Source organism: Oculina patagonica, chromosome 7 (genome assembly GCF_052425735.1).
Source record: "Oculina patagonica isolate OP01 chromosome 7, crgOcupat, whole genome shotgun sequence".
NCBI classification, from domain to species: Eukaryota; Metazoa; Cnidaria; class Anthozoa; order Scleractinia; family Oculinidae; genus Oculina; species Oculina patagonica.
In genome coordinates, this window is record NC_135764.1 from 4,063,716 (window position 1) to 4,081,323 (window position 17,608).

General features: G+C 37.9%; 2 protein-coding genes across 2 annotated transcripts in view; both read left to right on the plus strand.

The window, feature by feature from the left end:
• The first annotated feature begins 7 nt into the window (after positions 1–7).
• On the plus strand, positions 8–9,771 carry LOC144660213 (transmembrane ascorbate-dependent reductase CYB561-like). Its single transcript, XM_078520813.1, has 4 exons — positions 8–467; positions 2,828–3,030; positions 5,020–5,171; positions 7,337–9,771. Exons 1-4 carry the CDS (start codon positions 257–259, stop codon positions 7,497–7,499), a joined length of 729 nt encoding a protein of 242 aa, XP_078376939.1. The 5' UTR covers positions 8–256; the 3' UTR covers positions 7,500–9,771.
• A 1,854-nt stretch (positions 9,772–11,625) lies between these two features.
• LOC144660227 (uncharacterized) overlaps positions 11,626–17,608 on the plus strand; it is a 34,933-nt gene continuing 28,950 nt past the window's right edge. The window contains exon 1 of the mRNA XM_078520829.1: positions 11,626–11,650. The gene's annotated coding sequence lies outside the window, so the exon portion shown is untranslated. The remainder of the gene's footprint in view (positions 11,651–17,608) is intronic.

The window sequence follows — 17,608 nt, forward strand, 5'->3', positions numbered from 1 at the left end:
AAAGGTAAAATTCTAAATTCCATTGAGAAAAAATAGCAAGGATCGATCATAACAACAGTTACTTAGTCCTCCCCAGAAAGGGCAAGTTTGACTCGAAGATGTCAGGTGCATGTTTTTCTAATGAACATTGAACAAGAATCGGCAACTCCCGCCCGCCGCGACAAAAGGTGGTCTTTCTGTCGTGAGTAAGTTGAATTTGATATCCAAACAAACGCAACTGCTTCTATATCAGTTATAAACCGCAAAATTTTCGGCCATGGCACCCCATTTAGACCGAGACATGGGCTCACCGGTTGTATTCATCGTGTGTGTGGGCGCCATTCAAATTCTCGGTATTTTGGCGATGGTTCTCACTGGCATATGGATGGGGAAATATCTTGGAGGATTCGCTTGGGACGGGACAGACCACGAATTTAACTACCATCCTCTCTGTATGGTTATAAGTATGGTATTTCTTTACAGCGAAGGTAAGATTTTGAAATATTTCTTTTATATAGTTCGACAATGGCGCCGAGAACCGGTTTTAGCTTCGCGCCATTTATTCGATAATTGCTCTTCGGAGATTTTGATTCATCACAAAAATACTCTGCAAAAGTACAGCACAGAAACCCTGTAAACTCGATTAAGAATAAACAACTTCAAATGTTTGGTTTCAACTTGTTTTGATACTGGCCCCAGAATATATTTTATTTATTATTGAGCTTATTCGAAGCTTTACAAAAGGACAGCTAAATTTAGTTAGCATTTGTAATAATTTATTCCCATCTTTAATGCTATTAAATGCGTACACAATTATAATAAAAATTAACAAAAGAGTGAAAATATATATGTATTTTTTTTTTCTGAAAAAAAAAATGAGAAACTAAAAATATTGGTAAGAGAGTATAAATAAGGCTAACTATTTATGCATTCTTTTGGAGCGGGAAAGTGATGCAATGTTTTCTTATGATCACGAGACCATGAGTATCCCGTTTGTGTTTTCTTGTGGGTTTTCTTTGTATAATAAACTCATTACCTGTTGTATGACGCATTGTATGACACACACGCAATTTGTATACGTAATTGGACTACATGCTGTCCAATTTGGAAATAATTTGATGAAAAAAATTCCGAGGGCAGCCAAAATTGGACGAGGCCGTAGGCCGAGTCCAATTTGGCTGTCAGAGGAATTTTTTGAATCTAATTATTTCCAAATTGGACAAGCATGTAGTCTGGTTACATATTAATTATATAGCTTGTAGTCAGTCAATCCAGCATATAAACTTATGTCCAGAACGGGAAAAGCAATCAACAATAGTAGGCATAACACAGCACATGCAACTCACTCAAAGCATTGTCTTCACAAATCAAACTTAAACAAAACAGTGCAATTTTATTCACCTGAGTTTGCGAAGCTTACTACAAAGTGAGTGAAAACACTGCATCAATCAATGAAAGTTGTACGCAAAGTGTCCGAAGAGCCTAACATCTTCTTGAATCATTCGTACTTCATCGCCGTCTTTTCTTTTCAAATTTCAGCAAAAAAAAAACGACAAAGAATTGCATCTAGCTCATGGCTATGAATATCTTACAGATTTCTTGCTTCGCTTCGCTGCACTTATGTTCACCCAAGTTTTGTACTATTTGAGATGTTTTGCTCTTGGTTTTTGCTTCTTAGTGTAGCTAGCTCCTCTTCTGACAACGTAGAAAATTTCTCTTTATTGCATGTTTCTATTGCTGAAAAGCTAAAAAAGAATGAAAAAACGTAGCAAACTTGCCTCTGAATTCCGCCATTGTCGACTAACAATGCGACAAGTTTACAGGGCTGACGCTATGCTTTGTGCTTATTGGCTAATATCCGTCACATGTTGTTTTTTCTTCGATTTGATTGGCTGAGAAAAAACTGTCCAATTTTTCTTAAATTGGACAGTTTGTGCATTTTACCTGAAAGTCCTAATTGAAACTATCCAAATTTAATCCCAAATTGGACAGTTCTCAGAAATTAAGGAAAAATAGCTGTGCTGACAATATAGGATTTACTGACAGCTATATAATTAGATGGGTTATTGACACAGTTTAACCAAGGGCAATTTTCTGTTTCTTGAAAAACAGGGAATTCACTTGCTCAAACCATCATATTCCACTGCCTTGCACACATGACACCTTCCAAGGGGGTAGCAATGCTGCAATGTTGCGTGCTTCTTCTTCCTGGCATTTGACGCCTTTGCTTTCCCAGGGGGAAGGCAATTTGATAACTGAAGTCTTTCCGGGGGGTGGGGAATTTGATCCAACTTCATAGGGGGTGGGGAATTTGAACGGACACTTAATTTCTGGTTATGCGTCCTAGTTAAGGCATGTGGGTTTATAATCTTAGCAGACCAATTATCTTCTGTGTGTTGGTTATCTTCTATGTATTGATTATAGAATAGAGGAAAAAACTGTGTGGTCTATTTATAAAGCTGGTATGCAGACAGGATTTTATGAGCATAAGAAGCTACACAGATAAAACAGTTATCTGTTTAATTTTTAATTTTCCCTGGGATGGGGAAATTTGATAACAGAAAACGGGCTTGTAGTGGGGCATTAGAAAGGCAGAATAAACTTTTACTTGTCTTGGGAGACTCAGAGACTTTTAATGTCAAAATTCGAGATTTTGAGACCAGCTTAAAATTTATTTTTTGTGAGCTTGAGATTCCAAGACACTAGTTAGTGATGCTGAGATTTCAAGACTTGCCTAAATTTGCCAGTTCCCTACTCATCATTTTTCAAGGACCATTTTAACCCCTCCAATGATAACAAGAGAATTTGGATAGTTATTATAAGTACCAATTTACTACCTTGTTTGCAGCCATGATTGTATACAGAGTGTTCCGACACGAGAACAAGTTCTTTGTCAAGCTGGTTCACTTTGGTCTTCAGCTGGTTGCCTTTGCGATTGCAGTTTGGGGATTAAAAGCAGTGTTTGATTTCCACAACCATAATAAATATCCTAACCTCTACAGCCTACATAGCTGGTGTGGTCTGTCTACAGTCATTCTGTTTGCTTGTCAGGTCAGTCAGCAATGTTGACTGTTAAAGTGTATATGACATGAAAAATATTTTCTGCTTATTTGAAAGGCCTTTTGAAATACAGAAGAATGGCGTTTTTCTTTTCGAAATATCTTTTTTCGTTTCAGAGATATTGACGTTTTTGTATTATGCAAATTAGATCAGTGATGACGTCATAAGATTTGACTCTAAAAAATGGTAAAATACTTAATAAAAAATATCTCTGGAAATATTGAAGCAGTGTTCTTGAAACTTGGCGCCACAAATGTGCATCACAACACGAACAAAATGACACCCTTAGTATTGTTGCCATAGCAACACTTTCAGCTCCAGTCTCTCTCTGTCAAAAAGACAAATATCCCCATATCTGACCTCTAAAGTGAGACAAAGGGTCCTGCTTAGAACAGACATAGTTCCCATATTGCCTTAATTCCCACCATCGGTTTGCCTGCGCTAGATGGTTCTTGGTTAAGACAAAAACTGGGAATTTCAGTTTTTATTGAGACAGCACCAGCGGCAAAACTGTTGTCATGGCAACAGTCCTAAGAGTGACATTTTGTTTCTTTTGTGATGCACATTTGTGGTGCCAAGTTTCAAGAACACTGCTTTAATAGTTTTAGAGATATTGTTTATTCAGTATTTTACCATTTTTTAGAGTCAATTGTTATGACGTCATCACTGATCTAATTTGCATAATACAAAAACGTCAATATCTCTGAAACGAAAAAAGATATTTCAAAAAGAAAAACGTCATTCTACTGAATTTTGAAAGGCCTTTCAAATAAGCAGGAAATATTTTTCATGTCATATACACTTTAAATATTGTCAGTTTTTTATACATGATTTCAATAGAAGAAATGAAATAACATACAAAATACACTTACAGTAGTAGAACCTCGAGTTAGCGGGGTCGATTGAATATTTAATTTTCCATATAAATAATTGATAGTTTACATATTTTTAGCACTTCAGTATACAGTACAGTGTAAATTTACTGTAAAAATGAATGCATCGGAAAATGACCCTGAAATACATGATCTGCATGTTCATTGCACTAATTAAAATCATATTACTGTAATGTTAGTTTTTACATCCAAATCCGATTACACGACAAGAAGAGCTATTGGGATATTTCAGTGAATTTGTGTTATCGGGGCAAATTGTACCCAAATTTTGATCAAGAGAAACGAAAGTTAGTTCGAGTTAGCGGGGAATCTGAATTGTCCGAGTTTGAGTTAACCAAGTAAAAATGACTGAAAAGTGGGGTTAAATCCAAGGGAAATGGGACTTAGTTCGGGTTAGCGGAGAGTTTGTTATCCCAGTTCAAGTTGCTGGGGTTCTACTGTATCTTAAGAAGTTCAGCTAATAGGCCCTAATGTCCCGCTGTGTGTTTTGTGTCCCGGCATGGCTGATTTTGTACCATGTAACCAGGTTGTGCAAAGTGCCTATTAGCTCTAGATTACACATACATGAATATAAGAGAAGTGGTCATAACAAGTGTACTCAGCGAGGACCCACCTTGTAAGGGGTAGGGGGTTATGCAAGATACCACCTGTCTGATTAGCCAAATGGACAAAATTTATTAGCTTCAAAAATTGAGTTAAGACTTTCATATTTGGTGTGCATGAAGACTGTATTGCTGGAGAAATGGCACTAGGAGGTTTGAATCTTTTTCTTAGTTTCTACTCCTGATAGAGTGGGGGCTGGGGGTACATGAAGAGAGCACCTGTCTTTTTGCAGAGTGAAGTGTCCTGTCTGAGTACAATAGTTTTGACCATTTCCCTAATTTACCTGCATTTACACCAGCATCCCATCCAGTACATACACACGGTATGCATATGCTAACCCCATATTCAATGGTTTATATGCCAGAGAAACAGAGATGCAAAAAATGACAACACTGTATTGATGAGCCCCTAACCTATGCAGCCCCTGAAGATTGAGACTCATATGACCTGGCCATTTTAAAGTTTGGTTTCCATTTCTTTCCAGCTTTTGTTTGGTTTTGTGAGCTTTCTGTTTCCCAAGCTGCCTGATGGTCTTCGTACGTCATATCTGAAAGTACATGTTTTCTTTGGAGTGTTTATTTTCATGATGGCTATTGGCACCTGTCTCATGGGGATCAATGAAAAACTTTTCTTTTCGTAAGTGCATTTTTAAATATCACAGTGGCTAGTTAAGATGTAATGTTTTCTGTGTTTTTTTTTGCATTTAATGAATACTTTATTTACAACAAAGGCGCTACATAAATACGATTAACAAATAACAAATAAGAAAAAGAAAGAGAAAAAAAAAATAAATGTCTGTGCGCTCCCTCTACAAAGAATTGAAATTAACTAATATAATTACTCGAGTTACAATGCATTACTTAAATTAACTTATTGATTAATTACTTTACTTAAATGAAGCCAAAATAAAGAAATGTTACAATTACAATGGTGTGGGCAGGGAAGGGGAAGAGAATAGGGTAATAAGCGAAATAAGTCATTACATTATTTTCTCTATTTTGTATTTATAGATAATTTTATTAATAAAGTCCGGAAGTAACGTTTTCTGTGATGGTAGGCTAGCTTGATGCAGTTGGGTACGGTAATGACAACAGAATTTTATGAGTAGTAATTAGGAGACAAAAATGGCCTAACATCAGACTACAAAATGTACCTTTATTTGTGAGAACCTGTTAGGCTAAAGTTTGCAAATTACACCCCATTTCTTTATAGCCTAAAATTAGGAAACAGGTTCTTATTTTCTAAAATTGATTAAAAATGTTTACTTTTGGGAAAATAAGTTTGGACAAGACAATACTGTACATGTACATGAGGTTTTGTTCTGAATTGTAAGTGCTTCATTTTTACGACTGAATTTATTCAGGAGTATTGTAGCTAGCCCAGTGGCACTCGCATGGTTGGTCGTTCCATCATCTGTAGACTTCTCATTGCAACTCCGCTGACCAGCAGATATACTTGTAGAAATAGTGTAGCAAGGCGGCCGTATAAAAGCGGCGTATAAAGGCGGTCTTTTAAATTTAAAGGGGTTTACAAGAAAAACCAGAAGCAAAGAAACAAAATATGGCTGACAATTACGTGAAGAATTAAGTAATCGACCGCCAAAAAAGTGTACATTGAGAGCCAGTAATCTGCATTAATTGATCGATGACTTTCGTGTCTATCTTTCGAGCTAGCGTAGTACATGTAGTCGAATGTAGGAGCATTCGAAAACTAAATCGGGTTTCACATAAGCTTCATAAGCAATGGATCTATCTAGAAACCAGAGCGTTGGCTAAAATCGAGTGCGTGGCTGCTTGTTCCCAAGAAAAGGAAAAGCTTTTCAGATGAAACAGCACAATATTTATACATTTGTACCTGAATCAGTCTATTATATATTTTTTTACAGCGTTATTACTTAACAGCCTACATGTAAATTATTCTGCGATGCATGCCTACGGAGCGATATAATAAACAAACCATTTTAGTGCTATGGGTTAAAAAAAGGAAAAAAAAAGGAAAAAAGAAAATAACTCTCTCCTCTGGGACTCGAACTCGCGACCTTTCGATCCACAGTCAGTTGCTTACCCGACTGTGCTACTTAGACATACTTAGTCACGTGAGACGAAAATATCTTATATCAATGTAATCGACATTCCGCCGTTTATCTGTTATCATGTGCATCAAAGGAATGTTTGAATCAACTTGCTGCTCATAAATTTTCTAGGAATGAAAACTAAACTTTTAAACTTGGCAAAAAATTCAGTCGTGGCTCGAAGAGCTCTTTGATTACATTTATTAACACTTATTTGGTATGCAAATTCTATACAAGGAATAGGCGGAATACAACTAAAAGTCTTATTAGCAATAACGTAAATTTTTCTTTAGAAAAAAAGAACCTATTAAGAACCTAAGTAGCCTAAAAAAATTGTGTTAATTACCGTTTATGTAAGAAGCTGTTTAGGCTAACCTGGAAATAGAGCAGTTTTCAATTGAGTGTTGTAAAACCAAAACCAATGTCAGTAATTACTTCGGCCAATCACAAAAGACACAGACAATCCAGTGAACCAGTCAAAACTCGAAGCAAATACATGTAACCGGCACGAAGCGCGGTAAAACGTGCGCAAGCGAGTCACGATTGGTTTTGGTTTTAGTTCTGATTGGCTGAGAAAGTGGCGCGAGATTTTAAAGCCAATCACTGAGCGTAGTAATTCAAAACCAAAGCAAACGCAATTTACTTTCGACACTCATTGGAAAACCGCTCTATAAGGTTCTTACTCGCAGGTTTTTTACTGTATGTAAAAACTTTTTACTTTAATTTGCAGCAATTCTTATTCAGGGCTACCAGCTCAAGCACAACTTGGAAATACATTGGGTGTTGTACTTGTCGTTCTAGCTGGCATCGTTATGTTTGTGGTGACAAATGCAGCATTCAGAAGAATCAATACAGAGGAGGAGCATGTTTCCTTGATAAATGACAAAGAATGATTAAATTATTTAGCATTAAGTAAATTAATCTGAAGCTTGCCTGAGTCCAGGGACTGGCTCCAAGATGGTTGTTTGGGTAGAAACAGAAAAATCAGTTTAAAACTTAAGATTAGCAGAAAATTAAGATATCTGGAAGTGGTATGTCTATACAAGGTGCAAAGAAAATGTATTTTTCCAGCTTTTCCCCTGTTTACAAGTGCGAGCGTAGCTGCTTCATCTACCAACTAAAAAGTCTAAGAAATTATATCTTGCCTGGGGGCAGGTGGGGGATAAAATTGACTAGTGGGCAGGAAATCCTCTAGCTGACAAGCTATCGCACAGGACTTTCTTTGCACGCTGGTACATAAAGCATCAATAATAATAGTTTACGGTATCTTTGGAGTCCATATAAAGTGCTAAATCTCAGTTATCTCTAAAGCTTTTGGTGCACTGATGAACCAGAAATTCCCTTTGGCGGACAAACAACCAGCTGGGGTAATAATGATAATAATTAATAATAAAAATAAATAAATAAATTTATATAGCGCCTTACCAAAAGTTGTAAGGTGCTTTACAAAATGTAAATTAAGATTATTGAGGAGGTGCAAAGGATTGTTTGGGGTTATGAAATTGGCAAATTTGAGAGATCAAAATTAATTTTTTGGCTGTAATTTTTTAGATGGTTAGGGGTTTAGGAGGAAGTTTTGCCCTGCGGCTGTGATATTTTTTGTTGTTGAAGTTTAAAATCGGCCCTAAGCGGTTGGTGATTTATCACATGAGTACTTTTTTGGTGTTAAATAACTTCAGCTTCCTTTGCACCTCCCTGTTTCTTTTTACTTGAGAACAGTGCCCCCCCCCCCCCCCCAAGTTCAGCATCTCTGCTAGCCACAGGGCTAGACTACAACAGACACTGTTGACTACCCTTCAACAATACAAGATATTCTATTTACCGGTAAGAAAAAGTTTACAAGTGGATAATAAGTAACAATACTGAGAAGGTACCTAGTCACCCCCAGATGTTCTACCTCACTGAGATGGTGACCGATCTTCCCAAAAAATTTGTGCGCACCAAGAAGGTGCCCAATCTCTTCTAGACCTTCTAGCGCACTAAGATGGTGCCTAATATTTCCTGGACATGTTGTGCGCACTAAGAAGGTGCCCAGTCTCTTCTAAACTTTCTAGCGCACTAAGATGGTGCCTAATATTTCCTGGACATGTTTTGTGCACTAAGAAGGTGCCCAGTCTCTTCTAGACTTTCTAGCGCACTAAGATGGTGCCTAATATTTCCTGGACATGTTGTGCGCACTAAGAAGGTGCCCAGTCTCTTCTAGACCTTCTAGCGCACTAAGATGGTGCCTAATATTTCCTGGACATGTTTTGCGCACTAAGAAGGTGCCCAGTCTCTTCTAGACTTTCTAGCGCACTAAGATGGTGCCTAATATTTCCTGGACATGTTGTGTGCACTGAGAAGGTGCCCAGTCTCTTCTAGACTTTCTAGCGCACTAAGATGGTGCCTAATATTTCCTGGACATTTTGTGCGCACTAAGAAGGTGCCCCCTCTTCAAGACTTTCTAGCGCACTAAGATGGTGCCTAATCTTTCCTGGACATTTTGTGGGCATTGAGAAGGTGCCCAGTCTCTTTAGACTTCTAGCGCACTAAGATGGTGCCCAATCTCCCCAGACATGTTTTGTGCACTAAGAAAGTGCCCAGCCTCTTCTAGACTTTCTAGTGCACTAAAATGGTGCCTTATCTGTCCTGGACATTTTGTCCACACTGAGAAGGTGCCAAGTGGCCCTCGGGCATCGTAGGGCATTACGAGGATGCCTAGTCTATCATGCACTATCTAGCACACTAAGATGGTGCCTTATCTCCTGCTGACTTTTTTTGCAAACTGAGAAGGTGCCATGTCTTCCCTAGGCATCCTAGGACATTAAGAAGGTGCCCAGTCTCTCCTGGACTTTCTAGCAGGCTAAAATTGTGCCCAGTCTCTCCTAGCTATAGGGCACTAAGATTAGGGAGTCCTAACCCAGCCTTCCTTTGACTTGCACACTAAAATGTTATCCATTCCTTAACTTGGTTATGACACTTAAGTGGTTCAAAGTATGTGAACCATTTCTTAACAGCATACCTGAATGGCAGGCCTGTGTAACTTAAATTTATTTTTTTACATTATATTTTGTTCTGTTAATTGAACCAGTTTAATGTAGTAGTATTAACGGGAATAAAAGTGGTGATAATGGCATAATATAAATAAAAAATTATGTGACATTACAATGTCGTAAATGTCTACAAGTGTTGTGCCTTTTCACGTTGTGATCAAACCACTCAATGAAATTACCGTATTTACTCGAATAAGCGCCGCCCTCGAATAAGCGCCGCATTTGGAACAAAAAACTTAAGTGGTAGTGGTCTGATATTATAACCCTGTTATAGTATCATGTCTGGGAGAAGTAAAGCAGGAGAACCTAGTTTATACCCCAATACCATAATTTATTACCACTAAATGTCAGCTTTCAGAAACGATCATTTTGTTCGAACTGTTTACTCAACGTTTGGTAGAAGCAGAAAAAATAGGAAGAAAACAACAAGTTGAAATTAAACAATTTATAAATGTACTGCATCGACTTCAGAAAAAAATTTAAGGGGGTGCTTCTTAAATTTTCTAACCGTTATTTTTGGATATCATACGATTAAACTTTTAGTTCCATTAAAGAGTTCTTCAACAGATTAAATCACGATCATGCATTTTTGACAAGTCGTGTGACCAGAAGGAAAAAACCTTAAGTAATAGGTGAAGCCGAAGCGCGCGGGGTCTAAAAATAGAATGCAAATGAATATATCCGCCACAAGGCTTAACAAAGATCAGCGTGTTCTGAGAGAAATAGAAGGAATCTAGGCGAAGTTTTTTTTATATGTAAGTGTTTTAGTAATACCGACTGCTTTAGAAAGTGTTTTGGGAAAATAGACCGCCATTTTGGTTTGTTTGTCTGAGTCGTGACGTCACTCGCGCGCTTCGCTATTCTCGCCTCTCGTTGCGAAATTCCCGCCATGCACCTTGGGAATCCTGCCGCCCAAGCCGCCCGTACACCTCGCGTGCCTATTCTCTCAGGCTCCCGTCCCCCTGCCCCCCCCCCCCCCCTCCACACAAAAGAGTTTTCACTGCGGCCTTAAAGAGGATAAAGAAGATAACCTGTATTGTTAAAACAGAGGATAATGGGATACCATTAAGTTGTTTTTCTCACTGGTGCATATCGGCTTGGATCACGTAAACTGTCGACTGTAACAATAATGACTTTCAAACGATAATCACTGGCGCCTTCTTTCCTACCGAGCATAATGGGAGCAGTGTTTCAAAGTCATGTACCCTTTGTCACACGTGAAGGAATTAATATATTTCTTTATAGGAAATCACTGAGCCTAGACAATTATAAGTTCATTTAGTCATCCTTACATATCTCCTGTAAACAAAACAGTTTCTGTTTTCTCTCCGATTACCAAGTTATCTTAATACAAATATTGACCGGTACACATTATTTAAGGAACTGAAAAAAATGCAATTTTTTTTTTATAAGGACCAGCGTTAGATAGCGTGAGGGGCGCAAACAATGATTGCCGTTATAAACAATCAGACTACTTATCTTGAAAGTTTCGCTCTACTAGCTAAACCAAAAGGAGGCTTTAATGTGACAGCCGAAGTAGAAGATAATGGGAGTGCCAATAAGTTGTTTAAAATCTCACTGATGCATGTCGGCCTAGATCCCATTTATAGCTCTAGAATACAGCTCTCTGAGCGTAAATGCAAGCCATCTATCTGTAGGAAGTATTCGCTGATCTACGTTTATTTGAGGAGGTGAAAATCAAGAGAAATTCCTCCATTGAAGTCCTGTTAGATTGCGTGAGGGGCCCAAACAATGAATTTCGTTATGAATAGTAAAACTACTCAACTTGATTATATTTCGCTTTTTACCCAAAACTTGCCTTAGGGAGGCTAACTCACTTGGTGCTTGAGAGAAAACAAACAATGAAATGCTAATTTAGTGGTTTTTCACTTGTTGGTGCATGTCGAATGGATCAATAGCAAGAATGTTTTGAAGTTGAGATAAGACAAGCGAATCAAGCAAAGTAACTCGTTTTGTTCGTTTGACCTTGCAGTGGCGATATCTCGCAAAAGGTAAGTGGCTATCTGTAAGACTTGCTTTCTTTACTTTAGTTTTGCAAGGTGCCCAATCAATGAATCCAGCAAACAAGCGTGTTTAACTTTTCGTGGGACTCTTGGCGGCTTTATTTTTCTTGTCTTGATTTTTGTCCTGCATCCGTTCTCCAACTAGGAGTGGTCCTCATTCACATTCCTCAGAAAAGCTCAAATTCGTGTGTCCCTAGTTATTTCAAGCGCACAAGAAAGATTGACGCATTCATTTTGTTTTAAACTAGTTTTAAACAGTAAGGTATTTTTGCCTTTCGTGATTTATTTACCATTGGGAAGACTTAAATGAGAGAATTTGTTTCGTGTTAGTCCTTTCATAACACGCAAAGTCCTTTTAAGGACTTTGCGTATTATGAAAGGTTATTATTTGTTATTAAAAAAGCGATAAACCAATTGCGAACGATAATTCAAGGTTCGGTTTTTATATGCCATGCCACCGCTCACTAGATGTTTACATAAATTTAAGTGATTCAGTTGAAAGTATAGTCTCTGTCCGAGCGTAGTGGCACATCAGGCCGGAGCTCATCCCGGTTTTATAGTAGCATGAGGCGAATCGGTGTATTTTTACTCCCCCTGGTTGGGGATGCTAGTTCATCGCAATGTTACCCCCCAGCAGTAAATTCGCTGTTACCCATTTATACACCTGGGTGGAGAGAGGCACTGTAAGAGTAAAGTTTCTTGCCTAAGAACACAACTAAGTGATCCTGGCCAGGGCTCGAACCTGGGCCGCTCGATCCGGAGTCCAGTGCACTAACCATTAGGCCACCGCACTTTTCAATTCAGTTGAAAGGCAATCACGAATGATCCCGGATCCATAAGCTAAATAAAGTTGCTAGTATTAACTGAAGTTGTTTTTCTCACTGGGGACATGTGGGCTTAACAAATGACTAAACCAAAAGATAATCAATTGTAGTCTTCAGTGCATACCAATTTAAAATGCAATATAACGGAAAACGTGTTTTGGAAAAAGTTCTGTTCGATGGCGTAAGGTTCAAACAATGAATATCGTGTGATGTACAGCCAAACTACTCAGTTGAAGTTATTACGATTCGCTCAACTGGCAAAATCTAAAGGGGGCCGAATGATTGATAGTGGAAGTAGATAACGGCAGTGTCTTTAACTCATTTCTATTGCTGCTGCTTGTGGGCGTAGATGAAGGAGGTATTCGCTGACGTTTATTTGAGGAGGTGCAAAATTAAGAGAAAAAATTCCCTTCATTAAAGTTGTGTTAGATATCGTGAAAAACTCAAACAGTAAATGAACAAACAAAATACTCGACTTGACGATTATTGCGTTTCGCTTTAGTAGCTTAACCTAAGAGAGGCTAACTAATTTGATGGTTGGGAGAAAACAAATAAAGAAATGCTAATTTAATTGTTGTTGTACTCGTTGGTGCATGTCAAATGAATTTTTCAATAGGTGGAATATCTTTCAAGTTGAGATAAGACAAACAAATCAGAAACTCCTTAGCTTTGACCTTGCAGTGCCGACATCTCCCGAAAGGTAAGGGACTTTCATCCTCTGTTACGACTTCCTTTTCTTGCTTCAGTTTTTTTCATCGTGCCTAATTAATAATTCGAAAAACAACTGTATAAAAGCTTTCGTGACTTCTTTTTGGCAGCTTATTTTGGATTCCTGACTTTTATCGCAATTATCATTAGCTTTTTTCCCCATATTGATGCTCTAACTAGTAGCAGGTCTCGCCCATATTTCTCGGGAGATCGCGGGTTTGTGCGGTTTATTTCAAACTCCAAAAAGATTCACGAATCAGTACAGTTTGTACTTTTAGTCTTACAAATGACGGTATAATGTTCACTAAAAAGTAAAAGATAGCCTTGTGTTTTAAAGCCTGTTTTACTAATGCAATGAAGAAATTTGTCATGTGTAAAACCTTGCACGATGTCTTAAGCCCTCAAAGGGCTCAAATTAATTGTGGGAGACGTGCTTATCATTTATGCGCTACTAAAGAGTTTTTATGTTTTGCGATCGTCGAATTGAAGGGATATAGGACCAATGAGGCTGCCAGTTTTCAAACAAAGACTTTTTTTAAATTCTATTTATTGCTTACGAACAGAAAAAACTACTTAAAACGCCTACAAAAAGAAAAAAAAACTACTTACAATGCTATAAAAAAGAAAGAAAGAAACTACAAGAAAAGAAACTTACATCACAAAAATTGCACAAATTGAATTACACTGATGCTTTACTTACATTGCCATAAAAATAATAATGACATTATATATAAAGCTTACAATACTATAATTCAAACTAAGACTTACTAAAGTATGATAATTTTTACATACGCTTTATTCACGATGTTGCATGTCATAGAATGATTTTGGGGCTTTTTGATAAGTGCAGTAAATAGAAAAAAAATAGCCAAGGGGGTGGGAGTAAGGCTGGATACAGCCGTGTTCCGCTTAATTCCCTATCCGGCCGAACCACGCACTATACCCCTGTTGAATGATTTATGGATTTCTCGATTTTTCTTTCACAAGGTAAAAAAATAACAAGATGAAGCGCGTGTTGCTCATTCTGGTGATTTTTTTGATACTCGATTGTTGCTGGGCCAGGAAACTTAAAGGTAAGAGAAGTAATGAAAGCAAATGTCAATCTTGCCTGATCTAAACCATTTTCTCTCTGCGAACTCAAATACATAAACAATTCTTTATAAACTGAGCTATTAAACTGGTTTACGTATTTGCCGCGTGGGAGTCCGATGCAGTAAACAGTCTATTTACGCTTCTCTTAAAGAGCTCTAAGCAGTTTGCGGTGCGTAGTTCCTCAGAATATTGTTGTATAGAAAAGCACCATTGTAACTAAAGCTACGCTTCAGGTAGCGAGTTCTTGGTTTTAATAGAGAAATTTTTTTTATGGCGTCACGAAGATTAAAAGACGAATTTTTTGGAGCGAACATGTTACAGCGGTAGCTTATTTGAATTGGCGTTTTGTTTCACCCTTCTAATCGATAAGCTGTTCCAAGCAAATGAGTTGAGAAGATAACTAACCTGTCACAGTTAAATTTAGTAATTACTCTTGCAACGCGATGTTGTAGTTTTTGAAGTTGCTGACTCAGCTTTTGAGGCAGATCCCAAACAATACTGCAGTAATCAATGCAAAATGTGAAAAGAAACTTCGCAGATTTAATATTGCAGTGCGCATAGGTTTTCGTCTGTGTAAAGTCCGAGAGAATTGCTTAATAATAATTTGATGCCGTCTACCGCTAATGTTTATAGCAAAGTCGTTTAAAAAGGATGTATTTTTTGAAGCAAGCTAATGATCATAAAATCAGTTTCAGAAACATTGTGGCTAAATGATTTATGCGTTTTAATTCACTATTGATTTGGGTCTACAGATCAACCATGCTAGATACAACAAAAGCCACGTAAGAGTCATAGGCATGCATTCTAGGGAAAATCTTTGATATAGATTAAAAAGAGCAGGGGACCAATTGAGGACATTTTGATCAAACCCTTACTCAGGAAAGCCGTGAGAGTACTGTGTAGCGAGTGAAAGACTGTTTGGCAATCCTAAGTCAGTTTAGTAATTGACTAATAAGTTTGTCTTAACATCGATAAACAGGTGCAGCAGATCAATTCCGTTTGGATGGAAATCATGCTAACAGTTTCCTTAAAGTTCACCGAAGGTTTTTTGGACCATCAAAATCGACCCAGACGTGCAGATACGCTATGGAGTTTAAAGAAGCATATAAATTGTCGGGTAGGATTAAAGGTTATGCTTTGACAAAAGATGCCGTGAAAGAGGAATGCTGTGTAGAAGGATGCAGCACGGAAGAAATGGATGAAAACATTCATAGCTTGTTCTACAGTGACCATGCCAAAGTACGTACCAACATGTATAATCATGTTATGTCGTCACCTTAACCACCGTTTACAGACTATTCTGACGAGGAATTACACAAGTATATCTTAGAGAGATAATCAAACTAACTCGATAAAAAAGGGTGGAAGCCTCGAGCCAAGTGGCCCATACTTGCCGGAGCTTATCCCGGTTTCTGTAGCATTAAGCGGCTAAGAATATTACTACTCCCCCTGAATGGAATGCTAGTCCATTGCAGGGTACCCCCCAGGGCAGGGTACCCCCAGCATTATGTCGCCGATGCGAGAGACACTATGAAGAGTGAAGTGCCTTGCCCAAGAACACAACACAGTGACAACGGCCAGGCCTCAACCCGGACCGCTCGATCCAGAGTCCGGCGCACTAACCATTAGGCCACCGCGCCTCCCAAACTAACTCGATACCGGTACGAAATTTTGAAAGCCCAAGAGCTTTCCTGCAAGAAGAGTAGAATATAAAAAGTAAAACTGAGCTTGACGATTTATGAATAATTCGCAAAATCTTTTCAGTGCCTCAGTGATCTCTGCATAGGTTCAAGGAAGCATTTAGTACAGTTGCCCTCAATATGACCTACTTTAGATTCCAAGGAATCTTCCAAATTGGCTTGTTGCTAATAAGTAACTCACCCAGGTGACGCATTTCAGAACCAAATAAATACTAGTTATGCAACGCTTTCGAGTGGTATACTATGGAATATCCCACGAGTCACTTGTATTTTCTCGGTATACACACGAGCCTTTAGGCGAGTGTGTATACCAAGAAAATACAAGTGACAAGTGGGATATTCCATAGTATACCACGAGAAAGTGTTGTGTAACTATTTTATACCATGCCATAGAAAATACGCTTACTAAATTTCATCGAGAATAAGATCGCAGCGCACGATGGGAATGTTGAGTTGAATACCGTCGAATATACAACGGCTTTTCTGAATTCTGATTGGCTGTATTTTCTATGGCATGGTATAAAGTGTAATAAACACATCAAACTAAAGCCGTATATAATTAGGCAACGTAATCACTACAAACCAACCAAGTATTTGCATTAAGGCTTGGCCAAATGGAGACGCAACTGGCCACTTGCGTTTCCGTTTGGTCAGGACTTGCGTGCACTTGCTTTGACTTGCAATCACTTGCGTTCACTTTGGTCGAAATCACTAATTTGCACACAAGTCAACGCAAGTCTTGCTGTTTACTTCAAGTACTTAATTGCAGCGCGCGCAATTTCCCGTGTCATGTAAATTTCTTAAACATGCACCTCACCGAAAAAGGGTTAAAGGGTTAAAACTATCTGCTTGAATGTGTTTTCTACTTGTATACTAATTAGTGGAGTATTTGTGTCCTGAAATGAAATAGCTATCAACTTTGAGTCGTCGTGTGTCGACGAGCTTTTACTAACTTAAGGTCCACTTACACAGGCAATTTTTGTCGAACAACTCAATGCAATTTTTGTCGCGCCGAAGTTGCATGAAGTCTCCTGGGATATCGCAACGATAATATCGAAGGAGTTTCGAACCTATTCGAAACTTTTTTTTATTTTATTTTATTTTTTATTTTTAATTTTTTTTTTATTGAAGAGAATTTAGTAGACTTTACAATATTAATTATTAAAAAAGAAGACGAAAAAAAAAATACAATATTGATAATACAAAGAAAAATTTACACAATTTCACTACATATAAGTACAAGTACAAAGTTGGTTTACAACATACTGTTCTAACCTAACCTACATACTGTTCGAAACTTGATGCAACTTCGGCACGACAAAAATTGCATTGAGTTGCGCGAAAAAATCGCCTGTGTAAACGGGCCTTTGTAGATTTTACCAATAAATAAACACAAAGTCTTGCATGTTTGTTGCAGGCCGAGTCCGTCCGAGAAAAGTACATGAATAGGTGCTGCTGATTCTGAGCTCAGAAGGTTAGTTATGTTGTGACCACTTCTGCGGGTCTGAATGCGGGTACCTCGAAAACAATAAACACTTAATTTTTTGTAATATGAAACAGTTAAATTTTAGGCATTTTAACACCAACAGTAAAAAATTCACTGTAACAGTAAATTTAATCCA

Excerpts from the sequence above, each read along its gene's own strand:
- LOC144660213 (XM_078520813.1), top strand. The coding sequence starts at position 257 with ATGGCACCCCATTTAGACCGAGACATGGGCTCACCGGTTGTATTCATC. Across the intron at positions 468-2,827 it reads GGTATTTCTTTACAGCGAAG|CCATGATTGTATACAGAGTG; the intron begins GTAAGATTTTGA and ends CCTTGTTTGCAG. Across the intron at positions 3,031-5,019 it reads TCATTCTGTTTGCTTGTCAG|CTTTTGTTTGGTTTTGTGAG; the intron begins GTCAGTCAGCAA and ends ATTTCTTTCCAG.